Source organism: Passer montanus, unplaced genomic scaffold (assembly GCF_014805655.1).
Source record: "Passer montanus isolate IOZ18808 unplaced genomic scaffold, ASM1480565v1 scaffold15, whole genome shotgun sequence".
Taxonomy (NCBI): domain Eukaryota; kingdom Metazoa; phylum Chordata; class Aves; order Passeriformes; family Passeridae; genus Passer; species Passer montanus.
Genome location: NW_024362051.1, coordinates 14099059 through 14116831, shown reverse-complemented (window position 1 = coordinate 14116831; position 17773 = coordinate 14099059). Strand labels below are relative to the sequence as shown.

The 17773-nt window shown below is 50.6% G+C and overlaps 1 protein-coding gene across 1 annotated transcript; it reads left to right on the top strand.

Moving 5' to 3' along the window:
- Window positions 1-494: 494 nt before the first annotated feature.
- On the top strand, window positions 495-14115 carry SPRY4 (sprouty RTK signaling antagonist 4). The gene is made up of 2 exons (XM_039701790.1): window positions 495-660; window positions 9910-14115. The coding sequence occupies exon 2, from the start codon at window positions 9956-9958 to the stop codon at window positions 10847-10849; it is 894 nt and encodes a 297-aa protein (XP_039557724.1). The 5' UTR covers window positions 495-660; window positions 9910-9955; the 3' UTR covers window positions 10850-14115.
- The last annotated feature ends 3658 nt before the right edge of the window (window positions 14116-17773 follow it).

Sequence of the window (17773 nt, the reverse complement as noted above, 5' to 3'; positions counted from 1 at the left end):
CCCAAAAGGGGGATCGCCAGAACCTCCAGCCGAGCGTGTCCCTGTCCCCCCCCGGCTCCCGGCCGGAGGCGCTGCCCGCGCTGCCGCCCTCGCCCCGCTCCCGGCGGGATGCGGCCGCCGGGGATGCCCGAGGGGCCGGGACACCCTCCCGGCCGCCCCCCGGGACCGGGCCCGCAGCGGAGGGGGCTCGGGTGCCCGCCGGGGGTCGGGTGCCCCCCACCCCGCCGTTACCTCCAGCCCCGGGCGGGGGGCGCGGTGCATGCGCAGCTGCCGCTGCCCTTCATTCATAAAAAAAAAAAAAAATGGGGAAAAAAAAAAACCGGGAGCCGCATCCGCGCTCCCCTCCAGCCCCCATTCATAAAAGGCAGCGGAGCATGCGCCGTGCCGCCGCGGTGCCCACCCATTCATAGAGTCGGGCGGCCGCGCACGCGCAGGAGCGGGCGCTGCCCTCCCATTCATAAAATAGCCATTTTCCCAGGCAGGCGGGCGGGCGCAGCGCCGCTGACAGCGCCGCGCTCGCAGCTCCTGCCCGCAGCTCCTGCCGCTCCTGCCAGCCTTCCCCAGCCTTCCCCAGCCTGCCCCAGCCTTCCCGGCCCCTCCTGCGCCTCGCCGGGGGAGTAACTCGCCCGTGGAGACATGGTCCTAGCTGAATTATTTAAAGTAAGTACGAGGTCGGTGCTTGCGAGCGGTTGTTAAGTGTTTTTTTGAGTAGGAAAAGCCAAGCCTGCTCCCCCGAGGGAAAATCCTGCGCTCGTTCTGGATGTGTTGGGCTGCTCCTTGCAGCTCGCCGCTCAGGAGCGTGTTTCTGGCCATGACTTTTCTAACAGTGATTAGCTATGATTCTGTACAGAGGAGAGCTGCCTGGCGCTTCCCAGCGCGAAGGAGACTTGGCATTCTGGAGAAATACCCTGTTTCTTGCAGAATTCCCATTTGTGCCCCCGCGTCTCTGATTTGTACCTCTTTTCTGCGTTCTCCCACCAACATCTGCATTTGCTGTACATATATGGCAGGCAGGTTTCAGCACTCTGGGGTCGCGTTTGTTTGCAGGCTTTTACAGCAGAATGAGTGGCTTTTTCCTGCTGATGGGATGTCTTCTCCTCCATCCCTCCTTCCTTCCCCGAAAAGCAGCATAAATACATGGGCACCTGGGCTGACAAGTCAGAATTGGATCTTTCTTGCTGTGGAATGGATTATCCGCATTTCCTCTCTTTTCCAAAGCCCTGTCTTGTGAGTGTCAAGTAGTTTTTTGCTGTCTCCATAATAGGACACTTCAGAAATCAGCCACTCGTGTGTCAGACCTTTCCTGCATGACCTTTGCTCTTCAGCATTTTATTTCATACAAGCCTTTTTTTCATTTTTTTGGCCTCAGTGCCTTATTCCATCACTGTTCTTCCCTGTCTTGCTGCACACTTGTTTTAAATCTGGATGGATGCTGTATTTTAAAGGCTAGATGAGTAATAAAAATGTGTACCTGGAATAACTTCATCTAATATATGAAATATTTTATGTATGGATAAGAAAACCTGTGCTGGCTGCTCCTTTCCACCACTGCGTAGCAAAGATAAGCCAGGATTTTATTTTCTGGTACCAGTCCTGGCGTCACAGGAGAAAGACAAGCCTAGAGACGACATGTTCTGAAAATTCATTATCAGGAGGGGAATGGAAAAAGCAGAAAGGGGCACCAAAAAGGCACAGAGGCCTTAGAGGAAAGCAGGACTGGGAATGCAGACCTTGGAAATGGCAGTGCAGAGGAATATTCCCCCTTTCACCTCCAGTTACCAAGGGTCTGATTTCTTCATCTGAGTCTTTTGTAGCCCCAAGTTTTTCTTTAAAGGGTGAAGGAGAGAAGGGAAGAGAAAAGGAGCAGCATCCCTGCATTTCCAGGGTGGAAAAGGCACGTTCTAGGTTCTTTACAACTTCTCCAGCTGCTGCCTCTCCTCCATACCACGCCAAGGGGACAGGATGGCAAGAAATTGCAGTTTAATTAGGTAAAGAGGAACTCAGCTTTCCCCATAGGAAAGCTTCCCCCCTCTGCCTTTATTTTGGTTGAAGAATAAAGCTGCAATTTGTGCACGGAATCACAATGATCCCGATGACTGGCTTGCCCCTTGTCCATGTAAAAATGAATGATAGCAGGAGGAGGGGTTCTTCCCAGTTATTGGAACCCCGCTGGGGATGTCTCCTTGATAAATGTGCCCTTTTCCATGGGCTCCTGTGTTTCCCCTTGCTGGAAGGGACTCTACATTGGGATTATCAAATTAAAAGGACCATTTCTGAATGCTGCAGTCCTTTTGAAATTCTCCATGAGGTATGTGCAGGGGAGAAATTATTTGTTCTCCTCCCGAAACAGCAAAACAAAAGCTGTTTTCCTGGAATCATGACTAATTCCCAAACCGTGCTGGGGAATGCAACATCTCAAAAAGCAATTCCTACCTCCCCCCCAAAAAAATCCCGTTTTCAGACTTCGGTGAAACCAAATTCACATCCCTTACAACACTACAGCAACAATTAATTACCAGTTCTGACATTTTTCATAAAATTAAATGTGAAAGAAAAAAATTCATTCATCATTTTGCTATATAACTTTCCAGCTTCAACCCAGTAGTAAAAACTGTTTTTATAGGCAAACAGTTGCACAAGTGTTGGGTTTTTTTTCCTTTTTCAATGCAATAAAATGTATTTCCTCAAGAAAATCTACAATCCTTCCAATAAGGTTATCATTTAATGCCATTAGCTTAATAGATCATATCTGAGCTTACTTTTCTGACCTTAAAATAAATGTTTTTGTCCAGTAAAAGGCTTGGACTGAGAAATCCAAGTCCCCAGAGATCTGAATGCTAGTGGGCCAAAATGTGCTTTATTCACTCGCACCATAGGAACAGACTTTAGCTGGACAGAGACAGCTTCTTGGAAGTCTACAGGTCTCATTTCCCAGCTCCTGAATTTCCCCGCTCTGGCAAGAATTTAGTGTCTCCTTTTAAAAATGGCAGGTTTCCCTAATAAGCTTTCTAATTTTTTTTTTGCTGCCTTATTACTTGTAGAGAAGATTCTAGCTGGCTTTAGCTAGACAAGGCTGCTAAGGAGGGGAACAAAAAGAATGAATGTCAATATTTTGTTAATATTAATACACACTTTAGGGGGGAAAAGCATTTTTTTCCTTTTTTTTGAAGCATTTACAGCTTGACTCAAAATCCAGACAGCCGAACTGAGCCTTAATGAACTCCAACCTTATGAATTATTCTTAATCCCACATTAAAAACATGTGCTTGCTGCAAGGTCTCCTTTAAGTGCCTCTGAGAGTAGTCTTCCTCATTAAAAGCTTTAATTGAGCCCTTTGGCTTGCAGCAGGAGCAGCGTGTCCCTTGTCACTGCTGGCAGGCCTGGACAAGAGGATGTCCTCAATCCCCAACAAAGGCAGGGGCAGCGTTTGTTCCCTTTGCTTCCCCTCCCTGCCTGGCCTGGGGGAGCAAATCCTTTATTGATCACTGGGGTGGGACCTGCCCTGCCCAGTGCTCAGGTGCAGCTCTGCCCAGCACTTCTGGAGGAGCTTTTTAACCAAAAACTGCTTTTTAACCAAAACCTGCTTTTTAACCAAAGCAGCAGAGGAGGCAGGGTGCTGGTGACAGATCAGAGCTGGCGCTGGCTGCCATCGATCCTGAGCTGTGCTGCCTTCACAGGCCTGGAAATGTTTCTGCCCAGCCCTGCCATGATGCTGCTTCCAATGTATTGCTGTCAGCCATGCTCATTTCCTGTATTAAGACTAAATATTCTATGCTTTTCTTGTTTTCTTCCCCTTGCACTGTATTTTCAGAAATTCGTGTGTCCCAGACAGCAAAGAAAATAAAGCAATTTCTGCAGTGCATTTACTGCAACTGTTGCTGCCTCTGAGTCAGTGTCAGTGAGGGACTGTCACAACTCTGCCACGGGCTAACTCAACTTCTGCATTGGTAATGGAGTCACAGACTGGTTTGGGACCCTAAAGCCCACCCAGTGCCACCCTGCCATGGCAGGGACACCTCCCACTGTCCCAGGGACACCTTCCCCTGTCCCAGGCTGCTCCAGCCCCCTCCAGCCTGGCCTTGGCACTGCCAGGGATCCAGGGGCAGCCCCAGCTGCTCTGGGCACCCTGTGCCAGGGCTGCCCACCCTCCCAGGAAACAATTCCTTCCTGAAATTGAATCTAGCCCAGGTCCAGTGTCAGTGACCCAGAGCAGGTGTGATCCCCCTGCAGGTGCCAAGACTCAGAGTTGTGTGGTCTGGCCCAAAGCAGGTCCCCAGATGAGCAGCTCAGCTCTTACCCTGTCCCAGTGCCAGGCTCAGCCTTTCATCTGTCCGTGGCAATTTCTCCATCCCTTCTTCACAGCAGCTTGTGATGCTTCAACAGCTGGGAAATCCTTGGAAACCTGTGATTGAAAATTCACGTTGAAGCATCAAATTTGCTTTATTCCTTTTACAGTTGGACTTGATGACCCTAAAGGTCTTTTCCAACCTTAACAATTCTAAAATAAGAAGGTGGCTTTTTGTGCCCCAGTGCTCTCCATGCCCTCAGCACCATCAGAACCATTTTCATTTATAGGATATAGAATATATAATGGTGCTGGAGGTGGCCCCAGCCCCTGGCAAAGGGCAGCATGGCAGCACTGCAGGTTCAGCAGCTCCCTGGTGTGCCAGGGCACAGGCCAGGCTCCAAGGAGCCACCAGTGGTGTCACAGGACACGGAGGGGACAATCCAGTGGCAGCAACCCCAGCAGGGATCTTGGTTTGCTGAGGCTCCTCCTGGCACCAGCTCTGTCAGACACAGCAGAAGGGACAGGCTGCTCATGAGGTGTAATTAAGGTGTAATTAATTAGAGAGAGATAAGTGGCCCCTGGTCTGGAGCTGGCACAGACAGAAGGGGTTTGGTGGCTGCATCACTCCCCTGCCCACCCTGGGTCTCTCAGCAAACACATCCCAAGCAGCACTTCTGGGGCTTTTTGGGTTTCTGTGACATTTGAATTCCCTTTAGCCATTTCTTGTGTCCAAAAAGGGTTGGGCAAAACTGTGGGACCTGGTGCTGGCTGCAGAGCAGGAGCTCATGGAAGCTTTTCCCATTTTCCTGCTGGCTGCACTGGGGATGTGGCAGTCCTGGGCTGGCCAGGATTGCTTCCACATGGGACCCTCCTCTGGACTTGAGTCCCTTGTTCTGTTATTCTTTTATTGCCACAAACATCTAGAATATTGTTAAACATGTCAGAAAGAACTTATTAAAATTATTAACCAGTGGGTGACTCAGAGGTTATGAACATTAGATATTTCTGCACTCACTGGATTTTTAAGTCAAGATCCATTTTGTTTTTCAGTTACTGGAAGATTTGTTGTCCAACTCCACTCTGAAAATAAAGATATTGGAAGCTTATTCTTTCAGAACTTGTTCTGAAGACATTAATGAGAATGTTTTCTTGAGTGTTTACGTGACTTTCTCAAGGAATTGCCTACAAGGAAAAAATTATGTAGGCAAATCCAAAATCCTACTAAAACATAAAATGCCTTTTGTTTTAATTTGATCTGATTTCAAAACCCTACAAAACTTCTGAGTCTGAAATAATACCAAAACACTTTACAATAACAGTTGGTTTCCTACAACTTTAGGACTTGCAATTACCCAGTACAACAGTAATTTTAAATTGGCCATATCTTGATGAAGAGATGGAACAAACACTGCAACACGTGTATGAACTTGACTTTGGAGTCCAATTTTACTCCCTTGGAAGGAAGTATATTTTGACTTGAAAATTGTATGTGGTGAGTGACTGTACAGTCATGGGGGATGAGAAATTTTTCTCTACATGAGAGTTCGCTGCCTTGAAAAGAACCTCATTGTTTGCCTCTAAAGAATGAAAACTCCCTATACAAGAAGATAGTAATGAATTTTCCTTCCTGTTGTCTACTTCAAGAAAACTGTCTGTACAGCTGCAGCCAGTGACTTTGTGCCTGTGTTAATGCTGCAATGCATCTGTAATTACCCGTGATCAAAAATTAATTAATTTTGTGTGCTGTATGGCTTTTTTCCTCAATTGAAATGCAATTTACAGTCAGGATTAGTGCAGTGGACAACAAAGATCCCTAAGGTTGCACCCCTCAGCTCTTGTCCTCTTTCAGGGTCTGAAGTTCTGCCAGGTTACCCCAAGCATTAATTTGGATTTGGGATCTGCTGGGATAAGCTTTATAAATTCAGTTTATAAGGTACCAGTGGCTGCTGAAGGCAGTGTTACCCTGTGAGCAAACACCCCACGTGTGTGGTGGGTTCTGGGGAGGTGAAGGAGATGCTGCCCTGCCTCTGGGCACACTCAAGCAGAAGAGGTCCAGCTGTGATCCTGGATCCTGCAGGAGGTCACCAGGCCCCAGCAGGTGTCCAGGCAGGCACATCCCAGCCTGTGACACTCCACAGGGGCAGTCTGGCTCACGATTTCCTTCTGCCCCAGCCCAAATCCCTGAGGCCAGGGCTGGATTGCTCTGTGCCAGGACAGGAGGAGCTCTGTGTGCCTGCACAGCTGCCCAGAGCCCTGCCCTGGGAGCTGCCCTGTGCTGGACACGGGGCACAGGAGCTGGGGGAAAGGTGCCACAGCACACAGACACCCCTGGAGCAGCTCCAGCACTGCCAGGGCTGGCACCTGGCAGAGCCCAGGGCACAGGAGGCTCCTGGCAGCACGAACAGCACCCAGCCCACCCCAGCTCAGCACCCGAGGGGTTTGACCTGGATCTGTCACCCTGCACTGCTGGAACTGCTGGTGACAAGGCCAGCAGCAGTGGAGCCGTGGTCCTTGGAAAATTCCATAAATATCAGAAACATTTGTCTGTTAAGAGCGGCATGAAAGGGGAGAGCAGGTAACTGCAGAAACCCTCTGCTCAGGAGAGAGAGTGAAGGACCACGTGTCCAAGCACCAAAACCTGTCAGGGTGCACATCGTGGGGGTTTGAAGTGATCTTGATTGAGCCAGAGGGACACTGGCCAGAGCAGGGGTCTGGGGATGGGGAGAGCTGGGTCTTGTTTGGCTGCTTTCCTTCCACAGGTTTTATCCAAGTAATTCCTGTGCCCAGATATCTGCAGGGTCTTGGAGTTCAGGCTTCCCTTCCCCGTGTCCTGCAGAAATTGTTTGTCTATTAAAAAGACAATTTGAAACTGTGCTACAGAGAAAAAAGAGGATAAAAAACTTCTATCCTTGACTCTCCTGATGTGGGGTGTTTGGGCCAGGGTCCCTCTCCTTCCTGTGGTAATTAACTGAAATCTTGATTAGCATTATCTCAGATAAGCCATCTTTAGCATCTGCCTGCCTGAGACCCCGTCTGTGCACGGGGATGTTCGGGGAGTGCCTGGCTCTAATCCTTCCCCAAATTCATCTGGGGACAGCATTTCTGTGTGATGGCATCACTGGGGCTGGCCCACGGCAGACTGGGCACTGCAGAGTTAATGGAAAGCCTGAGTGGCACCTCCAGGGGCTGCCACACTGCCACCAGGGATGCAGAACACCCTCGGTGTGCCACCCTGGGCACAGGTGCCACCCTGGGGACGGGCAGCACCAGCTCACTGCCTGGGCTGAGCCACCCTGCTGCCACACGGGCACTTTAAAACAAACGGTTCTCCATGGGTCCAGTGGAAATCTGGTGAACAGAGCAGATTCCTGGGAGCTGGTACCAAGTGGGGGCGGGCAGAGAGCCCTGGAGAGGCCACAGGGCAGGGCTGGCAGGGCTGGGGAGGAGCAGACAGGCTGGAGCTCCCTGCAGCGCTGCCACCATTTCCTCCAGCTACCTTCCATCTAAGATCAGCTCTGCTGCACTTACTCTTGGCAACCAAAACAGCTGCATCTCTCTCCTTAAAATAAAAAAAAACAACAAAAAACCCCAGTGGAATCAAAGTCTCCTGCAAATGTAACACACAGCCGATACAGAACTGATGATTTTGCTAAACTCTGACTTGCAGCAAATACTTTTTATATCATGACACTGGATTGTGATGCACAAAAGAAAATCAAGTTCTTTTCCCTCTGCATGCACCATAGTTGTCAGAATCATTGCTTCTCTTTGTTTTTTACATACAGTAACTAGGAAGAGATGCTTTATAAACCCTCTTGTTCCTCCAGTCAGGATGTCAATGAGCTATGAATAATGAAATAAAAAAAAAATCCAAATGAATGGCTAAGACCCAGCAGAGAATTCTAACTGGGGAAGAGCAGCAGCATAAGGGCTGCATGACAATAATGATCATTAGTGCTAATAAAGCATTTCTCCCTGCTGGTGTGGGGCAGGCACAAAGGGGCCGGATGCGGTGCCGGACCCGGCATGTGCCGTCCTGCCCACGCTGCAGCTCAGCCCGCCCTCCTACTGATCCCGGGAGAACTGGCACTCCTCCAGCCACTAATGCCAAGTGATCCATCAAAGCAACATTTACACACGCGAGAGTGGACTCTGGTGGCATTTTTCAGGGGGTAAAAATGGGCTTCCCTTTCTTCCCAGAACGCGGAGTCAGTCCTTGCTCCGATTTTTGCGGGGTCGCGTTCGTTTGAGGGGAGGTGTGCTCTTGCACAAGTGCACACACATTGACACACACACTTCTCGTGCATTGTTTGGTTGTAGCTGGATGCAGTTTTCTCCTTTTTCCCACTGCTGTGATATCAGAAGTCATAGAATCACAGAATCATTTAGGTTGGAAAAGACCTTTAGGATCATCGAGCCCAGCTGTTAAACCAGCGCTGCCAAGTCCAAATCTTTCACGCTGTTGGAGAAGGTTAATTTATTTGTTGAACACAAACAACTGGCAATGCCTTAAGCTGTTCACTGCTTCCTTTTTCTTGATACCAGCAGCTTTTCCCCTCCTGCGACCAAAGCTTTACTCACCCCTTCTTTCAACTGATCTCCAGCATTATATTATTTATGAATAAAGGTCACCCCGTGAGGAAATGGCACATCTACTAGAAAACAATGTGCACTTTCTAAATTTGAACTGAGTCGTTTCCGTTCTTTGATTTAAGTTTAGTTACTTCCTGTGGTTTCTTGTCCTACGCCACTGCTGAATCTTTGGATTGACTCCAGGATAAATTGCACTCTTTCAATGAAATTAGAAACTGCGGCGCTGACGGCTCAGCCAGAGCGGCTGGTAAACAGCACTTCAGCTGGATATTGGTGCACTTAGCGGGCTGCACGAGCGTCTCATCACCTGTGGGAGGTGAGGCATCCAGCCTGAGCCCTGTGGCTGCTCTCCTGGGAGCTGCACCCTCGGCTCCCACCCTGGTTTGCCACCAGAGGAGGTGCTGAGCCAGCACTTCCACCTCCCCTGGGAGGGATGAAGGAGCCCCTGGAACCAGCAGCTGCTGATGGAGAGGGGACACTTCCTTACCAAAATGAATCCATCCTCCCACAGGCAGATTCTTAGCAAGGACAGGTGCTCGGCCCTGTGCTCAAAAGCTCCTTTGTACCAGGCCAATGCTTCCACAAGCCACAGTCCTGCAGCAGGTTCTTTAGGGATCAGGGTCAACTGGGGAAAACCTCCGCAGTTTAGATAAATCATTTCAGGAAATTTGCTGACAAAACCACATGTAAATGTACACCAGTAGCCCCAAGATGTGCTTTCCCTCAGTAAAACCATGAGTGAGCTCTTCAGGAGCCCGCAGTGACTGCAGCCCTCCCAGAGCTGGAGGAGCTGTAGATGGCCAAGGTCAGGGAGAGGGACACGGTAGCAAAGGAAGAGTGAGGCACTTTGTACCTGAGTGCTCTGCCTCCCTTGGACACAAGTTTACTTTACAAGACCTTCAGCACAACAACCAGCCTCAGCAAGGAGCCCTTTGAGGCTGGGATTGCAGGACACCACAATAACAAAGTGCTCTCTCTCTCTCTCTCTCTCCCCTCCATCCCTTTTCTTTCTCCTTCCCTTCTCCCAGGACACTTAAGCACAGAATTTCCCCCAGCAGCCAGACTGATTTCTCAATGGAGCCGCGGATCCCTCACAACATCACCGTTGTCCCCAACTCTGTGATGGTGCAGCCCTTGCTGGACAGTCGGATCCCCTACGGGCGGCTGCAGCACCCGCTGACCATCCTGCCCATCGACCAGATGAAGACCACCCACATGGAGAACGACTACACCGACAACCCCGGCGCCTCCCAGCCGCCGGCCCCGAAGCGTCCCCGAGCCCCCCACGAGCTGGGCTTGGCCAGCCAGCACCCGCAGCGCTGCGAGCAGGACGTCACCCACCCCTGGATCTCCTTCAGCGGGCGCCCCAGCTCCATCAGCAGCAGCAGCAGCACGTCCTCAGACCAAAGGCTCCTGGACCACATGGCCCCCGTGCCCGTGGCAGAGCAGTCGTCGCCCCGCGCCGTCCGCATCCAGCCCAAGGCCATCAACTGCAAACCCCTGGAGCTGAAGGGCCCCGTGTCCCAGGAGCTGGACAAGCACTTCCTGCTGTGCGAGGCCTGTGGGAAATGCAAGTGCAAGGAGTGTGCCCTGCCCCGGACGCTGCCCTCGTGCTGGGTGTGCAACCAGGAGTGCCTGTGCTCAGCGCAGAACCTGGTCAACTACTCCACCTGCATGTGCCTGGTCAAGGGCGTCTTCTACCACTGCACCAACGAGGACGACGAGGGCACGTGTGCCGACCACCCCTGCTCCTGCTCCCACTCCAACTGCTGCGCCCGCTGGTCCTTCATGAGCGCCCTGTCCCTGGTGCTGCCCTGCCTGCTCTGCTACCTGCCAGCCACCGGCTGCGTCAAGCTGTCCCAGAGATGCTACGACCAAGTGAGCCGGCCGGGCTGCAGATGCAAAAACACAAACAGTGTCATCTGCAAGGCGTTGCCCGAGGGCAAAGGGGCAGAGAAGCCCTTTTAATGGCTTGGGAGGATGGAGTTGGGAGGATGCTCCGCGGAGCAGGGTGGTGTTGGCTCTTTTTAATAACCTGTGTTCTGAGGAGAGCGTCAGCCTCTCGCCGTCGGAGAAAGCGGAAGCAACTATTTCCACAAACTGAAGCACTTTGGGTTATTCAGGGTTTTTGGAACTGGTCGCAGTTTAAATAGACGGGGCCAAAGGAGGAATGTTGATCATGCAGAGTGAAGGCTGCAAACCCATGTACATCATGAAGTACAGCTGCTGAAAAACTCCCAGCTTGGAGGGACGGCTGCTCACCAGGCCTGCACACCACAGGAACCATTAACTGCTCGCTTGGCAGGCACTGCCTCACAACCAATCCCCATTCCCAGCTGCAAAAAGCTGCTTTGAATTCAGATTCAGGGCGGGCTACTTGCTTCCTGTCTCCTTCCAAACCCCAGCTCGCTCCCAGCAGCCTGTTGAAGGTGATGGGGGAGCTCCCTCCACCCTCCTTCCCTCCTAGACACCACTCCAAGGGCTGGTTGCACACAAAGTACGTGTTTCTCAAAAGCTTTCTGTATCCCTCAAAGATTTGTGGACCAGAAGTGAAGCTGCATTTCGTTTGCTGAAGGGTCTTTGCCCTTTGGGCGTTTCCCACCCGGCCTCACTGGTTTGGACCCTCTTCCTAAAGCAAGATGGTAGCAGGGCTGCTCCTCGCAGGAGGAATTGCAGCAGGATGTGCTCAGGCAGTGGTAGCACCGCCGGCTCCTCCTGCCTGTGAGCTGATTCCTGGCATCGGGTTCCCCTCCGTGGAATGTGATTTCCCTCAGCAGGGCAGCCCCTCTGCACGAGGAGGGTGGCTGATCCCGGCTCCCCAGACCCAGCTTGCTCCTGGTGCTGGAGCACAGGGGATGTAACTCAAGGCACAGAGCGAAGACGGGCTGGGTTTGTTCCTCCAAACCTCTGGTAAGAAGTCACACAAACCTAAGTGTACGATGCACACAGATGTATTTTTCTAGGGATCTCAATCCAGTACCTCCCCTCCTGGAACAAGCTCTTCTTTGCTCATTAGATATTAAGATTTGTTTTTGTCTTGGGGGTGAATGGCATTTGCTTGAAGTACAGCACATTCCCCCACCCCTATTGCTGCTGTTTGACTTTTGCCTCTTCTGTACAAAAGTGTCTTTTTAAATGTAAAGAATGCTTTTAGTGTTTATTTTAGTGTTAACACACACTAGGGAAAGCCAGGGGAAGGAAGAGAGTGCAGTTAACAAATGGGCCCGTGGTTTTCAGTACAAAAATATTGGCTCTGTCCATGCCCTCGTCCTGGGGCTGGTTCTGCCTCCCCAAGCATGCTGTGACCCCTCTCTCTTGACAACTACAAGGTGCTAAACAAGAATCTTGGTCCAAACATGCAACACTCTCATGAGTAGGTAGGTACTTGTTGCATGCAGAAAGCTGACCTAGTCTCTCTTGGTGTTTTTAATTAGAGGAGATTTCCTCAGTAAATGCACAGCAGTGACAGTGAAATGTCATCTCTAATTAGATAAGCAATAGGCAGAGCTCATGTAGCATTTCCAGGAATCCCGTTGGCCTGGCCACGGGTAGGGGCTGGCAGGAGACCCTGGTGGGACTCTGGTGTCTTTGGGTTGCAGAATTCAGCTCAGCTGGATGACTTGGGGTTCAGCTCTATTGAATTGTAGATATTTATTGAATGGAGGAGTTAAAAAAAAGAAAAACAACCAAATTTTCTATTTATAACATTACTAGCTTGTACATGCTGAATCATAGAAAAAAGGAAGCAATGTCTGTTACTAGACACCAGCTCCTGTAGGGTAGCCTCATGCTAACTGTATGTGGGCACCAGGAAGCAGTGGGGGATCCAGAACTGTATTTATTACCTTGCACAAATTGGAGGGGAAAAGATAAAAGGAAAACCAACCCCAAACTAGCTGAACTGTTGGTTGAATGTATAAGATGCTGTATTTAATAAGAGAAATCATTGTCCTAAGATACGAGCACGCTGGAATAGGCCAGCAGGAGAGGTGTTCACCTGCTGCCCTCCTCTGCTGGGACCACACGTGTCCAAAAGGCCTCCACCCACGGAGCTTTGCCTTTCTGACCCTCTGTCCCCGGGGATCCTGTGCTGAAAACCTGCCCTGGCAGAGCCCAAGGCTTGGCTGCATGGTCCTCCTGAGCAAAGGCACCGCTGGAATGGTCGCCCCTGTGCCAATCTACACTCATGTACACTATACTCCAGCCCTCCAGCCGGGTTTCCTCTCATTGTACATAGCTGTAAACTATTTCTCTGATGGTCTGTTGTAATACCCAAGCCCTGTGAGCCGGCATGCCGTGCTGGAGCCTGCCAGGCTTCGTGGATGTGTTAGAGCTGTGGTCAGTGTAGCAGAGTGCCCTCCCTCCTCCCCTGGCTCCCAGCACGGCCCCTGGACTCTGCTCCAGCTCCCCCAGCCCAGGGTAGGGCAGGAAGGTGCTGAGCCCTGGCTGGAGCTGGCAAAGGGCCGGGCTCGGCCCGAGCCAGGGCTGTGCCAAGGGAGCAGCTCCCGTCAATTGGGATGGGCATTCCCCATCCCAACGAGTCCATCCCCTCCCCTTGAAGGTACTGGGGTCTCCTGCCAGCCCAGAGATGTACCAGGGGCATGGTGCCGTGCCACCGTGCCACAGCCCTGCCATGCTGCCATGGCAGAGCCCCCGCTAATGAAGGGACAGCTGCTAACGAGCACAACCCTGCCCAGCCATGGCCCGCGGTGGCACGGGCATGGGGCAGGAGGGCAGGGCAGGGAGCTGCCCCTGGCACAGGAGACACCTCTGGGGAAGGATGGCAGGGCGCCTGCACTGCTGATTGCTGCAGCAGGTTCATGGCAGGGCTGCCCTGCCCTCACAAAACAGCCCAGGCAGAAGGAAAGGGGGAGCTGAGGGTGCTGGCAATGCCACTCCACATTCCCCAACAGATAAACACCCATCACCCCAGCCCTGTGCCCACCAGGAGGGTGCCAGGAGCAGATCCCAGATTTGGTGCTCCCTGGGCACCAGCTCTGCCACCCTGACGAGCCCTTGCCCTTCCCAGCACTGGGAATTCCCTTCCCCTCCCACGCTCAGACACCCTGAGAAATATTTCCCCCATCTCCTCTTACCACCCCCTGACATGTACACCCTGAAAAGTTACCACAGAAGGTTTTTCTTTGTATAGAATATTTATTTTGAAGCTCTATTTTAATAGTATTTATTTTAGAAAGTCTACTATTGTAAGAGTTCTTCTGTTTGTGAAGAAAAACAAGTACTGATGAATGTACTGATCTAGAAATTATATATATATATATAAAAATATATATTGTTAAATATATAAATGGCTGTTGTGGTTCTTTAAAAAAAAAATCCCAAGAATGTTTATAGCAATTATTCTAAAAATACAAGCAGAGAGTAGCCCAGAATTGGTTATTTGATGCTCTCCAGCCCTGCCAAGGAACTCAGGGTGATGCTGGGGCTGCCCAGCACTTCAGGGACTCATCAATTAATTACCCTCAAATCCCCTGCAGTGGAAGAGCCAGCACCTCAGTGAGGAGTGAACTTGTAGGAGCAATCCTGTCCTTCCCTGCACCCTAAAACATCCCAGCTGGGAGTCAGGCTGCTCCTGGCACGGGGCTGAGCCCTCGCTGTGACAGGGGCATCGACACTCAAGGGAGCCAACCTCCAAGTCAGCAGCCCCAGCTCACACAGGGGCTGTGCCAGCCCATCCCTCAGAGCTCCCTCAGCCCTTCAGAGCCACCTCCAGCCCTCCTGCTGCTCCTCTCCACACCAGAACAGCCCCACCAGGGCCGTGTGTGGGCACAGAGCCTCCTCCAGCCCTGGCCAGCCCACCCCGAGGTCCCCCCAGACATGGGGGCAGCCAGAAAAGGAAAGGAAAAGGACCAGAAGCTGCCAAGGACCAACTCCCTGGGTCCCTGCTCACCCTGCAGAGCCCCTGAGCCACATCCTGGGGCTCCCACCCAGCAGCACCCACCACCCTTCCTGCCCCAGCTCCTCATGTGTCACCAGCACCACACTGGACTGCTAAAAATACAGGAGCCGGCTTATTTTTCACCATTCCCGTTATTTATTTGCATACACTGTGGAGCTGTGACTCACTGGAAGCTGTGCCATGTTTTGTGTCATCACAGAGGTAACCCGAGTGTGTTACCTGGCCTGAAATAATATTATTGAAACAATAATGTTGAATTAGTGAATGGATCAGATAGAGAGACAATAACTACACTGTGCAGACCACGCCATCGGATGCCAAAAAATCTGCAATAAGTAAAAGATACTGAATTTGTTATGCTCGGGGTGGTTTTTCTTTTTTTCTTTTTTAACAAACAGGCTGAGCCAGGATGTATAAATTTAAATCAGAGTTTGGCAACACCAACTGATGTCTTGCACATAAAGCTTTAAAAATACCAACACGACGCTCATGTCTCTCTGCTGGAAGCGAACCAGAGCACTCTGCTTGATTTGAGCAGTAGATGTTAAAGCAATATTTTTTAAATCTATCAGAATTATCAGCTTTTTTTTTTTAATCCTTTTTTACATCATTTTCAGCTATTGGCTCTCAAAGGAAACCAACTGCAATTCCACAAGCACAGGCTATGGAATGGTGAAGAGATGCACAGAGCTGAGAGTACAAGAGACTTCCCAGGCTCTAGAGCAAGCCCAGCTCTTGGATATCAGACCTGAAAGGGAATTTCTAGAGAATCAAAGCACCCTAAAAATACCCTAAATCAATGTATTAATTCTGAGATAATGGGCTGAAACTTACAGAAATTATGGACTTACAGAAATAAGTGACCAGATTGAGCAGGTTGCATCCCTTGATCCCTTTCAACCCAAACCATTCTGGGATTCTACAAAACGAGATAAAAACCTAATTTTTAATTCCCTTTAAAACTGTTTTTCTAAAATATATACTTAATAAACACAATGGGATTTTCCCAAAAGTCTAAGTGTTGCAGACAGGTAAAATGTTATAAAAGAAAGGCCTTATGAAATCAGGCCTTGCTCTGCTAGTCCATCACTTCTTCTAATTGCAGACAACTTGCAAGTTCCCATATGAAACAATCTTGGGTATGAAAAATTTGTGAACACAACAACCTATTCCTTGGGGAGAAAAATAGGGGCACCTGTATAAACAGTAGAACTTGTCCCAAGAGAATCCACAAAGGAAGAATGTAAACACCTGAACCCGAGTACGTACACACAAATCACCTCCTGACCAATAAATGAAGTAGTAAGAAAACTATTAGCCAACTGTGGTGCACACAAGGTCTGTGAAAACTGTACAAAATGAGTGATGTGAATAAAGAATTGGCTTTTCTGCATGAAGAAATGGAGTCCCAGGTGACTTATTCCAGCATGGGTGGAACCTGACATGATTTGCGGAAGGCAACGGCCGAGCCTTGCTGTGATAACGGCTCATGGGACTGGAATACAGAATGTGCAGAGCCACAAAAACACGGCCACAGCCTCGGGGAGGGGAAGAAACATGGAAAAACAGCAACCCAGCTTTGTGAGAGACAGCATGCCACACAACCATTGGTACAACCTAAGGTACAACCATTGGTACGACCGTCGGCAGCATCGCCAGCCGCGGGCTCAGTGTCGCAGAAACAAAACTCAAACTCAAGTGTCAAACCTGTCAAACTCAAACCTGTTACAGATCAGCCACACACGGTGTGGGAATCACAGATGTGAACACATTTCTGGGATTGTGCCCAGCTGGTGAAAGCCCAGCTCAGTGTCACGACGGGTCCACGTGGCTTCCACCACCACCACTGCCACGTGGTCACTGCAGAGTTCTGACTCTGGCTCTGGGTGAGCACAGCAAGGAGCTGCTGCAGCACGGGGGGCTGCACCACCTCCCACAGCACCATTTCCCAGAAATCAATCATTTCTCTCACTGGGATTAGCGGTGTGTGAGTGGGTGATGGAGGCTGAGCCCCATTCCTGGCCAGGCACAGAGCTGGCTCCTCACAGGGCTCCTCACAGCACACAGCACCCAGGGATGAAGTCTGGCCCTGTTGTGAGTGGCAGACAAATGGCCAGGACAGAGATAAATTGCCTTTGCACTTGGTTTTACTTCCTCCCCATAACAACCTCCTGTGGGAGCACTGAATCCCTGGGCTCCCTTTCCAGCCCCTGCTGAGCACCATAAAACTTCAGGGATATCCTCAGAGGGGTTCCCACACAGGGAAAACTTCCCTTTCCATGGCAAGGAGGAATTGGCAACAGAGGTCAAGGCAAAGCCTTTCAGCAGGGTCTCAGCCTCCTCTTGCACCCACACAGCCGCCGCAGGCTTTGGGACAGAGCCACCCCAAACACACCCAGGGTCCAAGATGGACACCAGGTTTTGAATTTCACAGAGGTTTCACAGACGTTTCTGACCACGCCCAGGCCACCAGAGCCCATCACAGCCCTGGATGACCAGCTAGGACACAACAGGGCTTCTGCTGCTGCAGAAAATAAGTAAATGTCAAAAAACAACCAGCAAGCTGAGAAACATCAGCCAAAGGTGTGGCTGGAGGAGAAACTCAAAAGGTGTTTATAAAAATAAATAAATAAATAAGTAAATAGAAACCAAATCACAAATCTTTGTGTCTCCCTGCTGTAAACAGTTGCATTTATTTCACATGGGCCCAGCAGCCCCCCAGCAGCAGCTTGGGCTGGGTGAGGGCTCAGGACCAGAGTTCAACCCCACCACAGCCTGTTAAACCCTGAAAGGAGCCAAGAACCAGCCAGGATTTCAAGTTTAAGGTTTCTGATCACTCTGCCAGGCTCCTGCCACACCAGGCTCTACCAGCAGCAAGGGACTGGGCAGGGCAAGCAGCCCCTCAGCACCTCCTGCTCCCTTCCCAGACCAGCTGGGATCTGCAAACCCCAGCAAGGCTTGTGCTCCCAAGC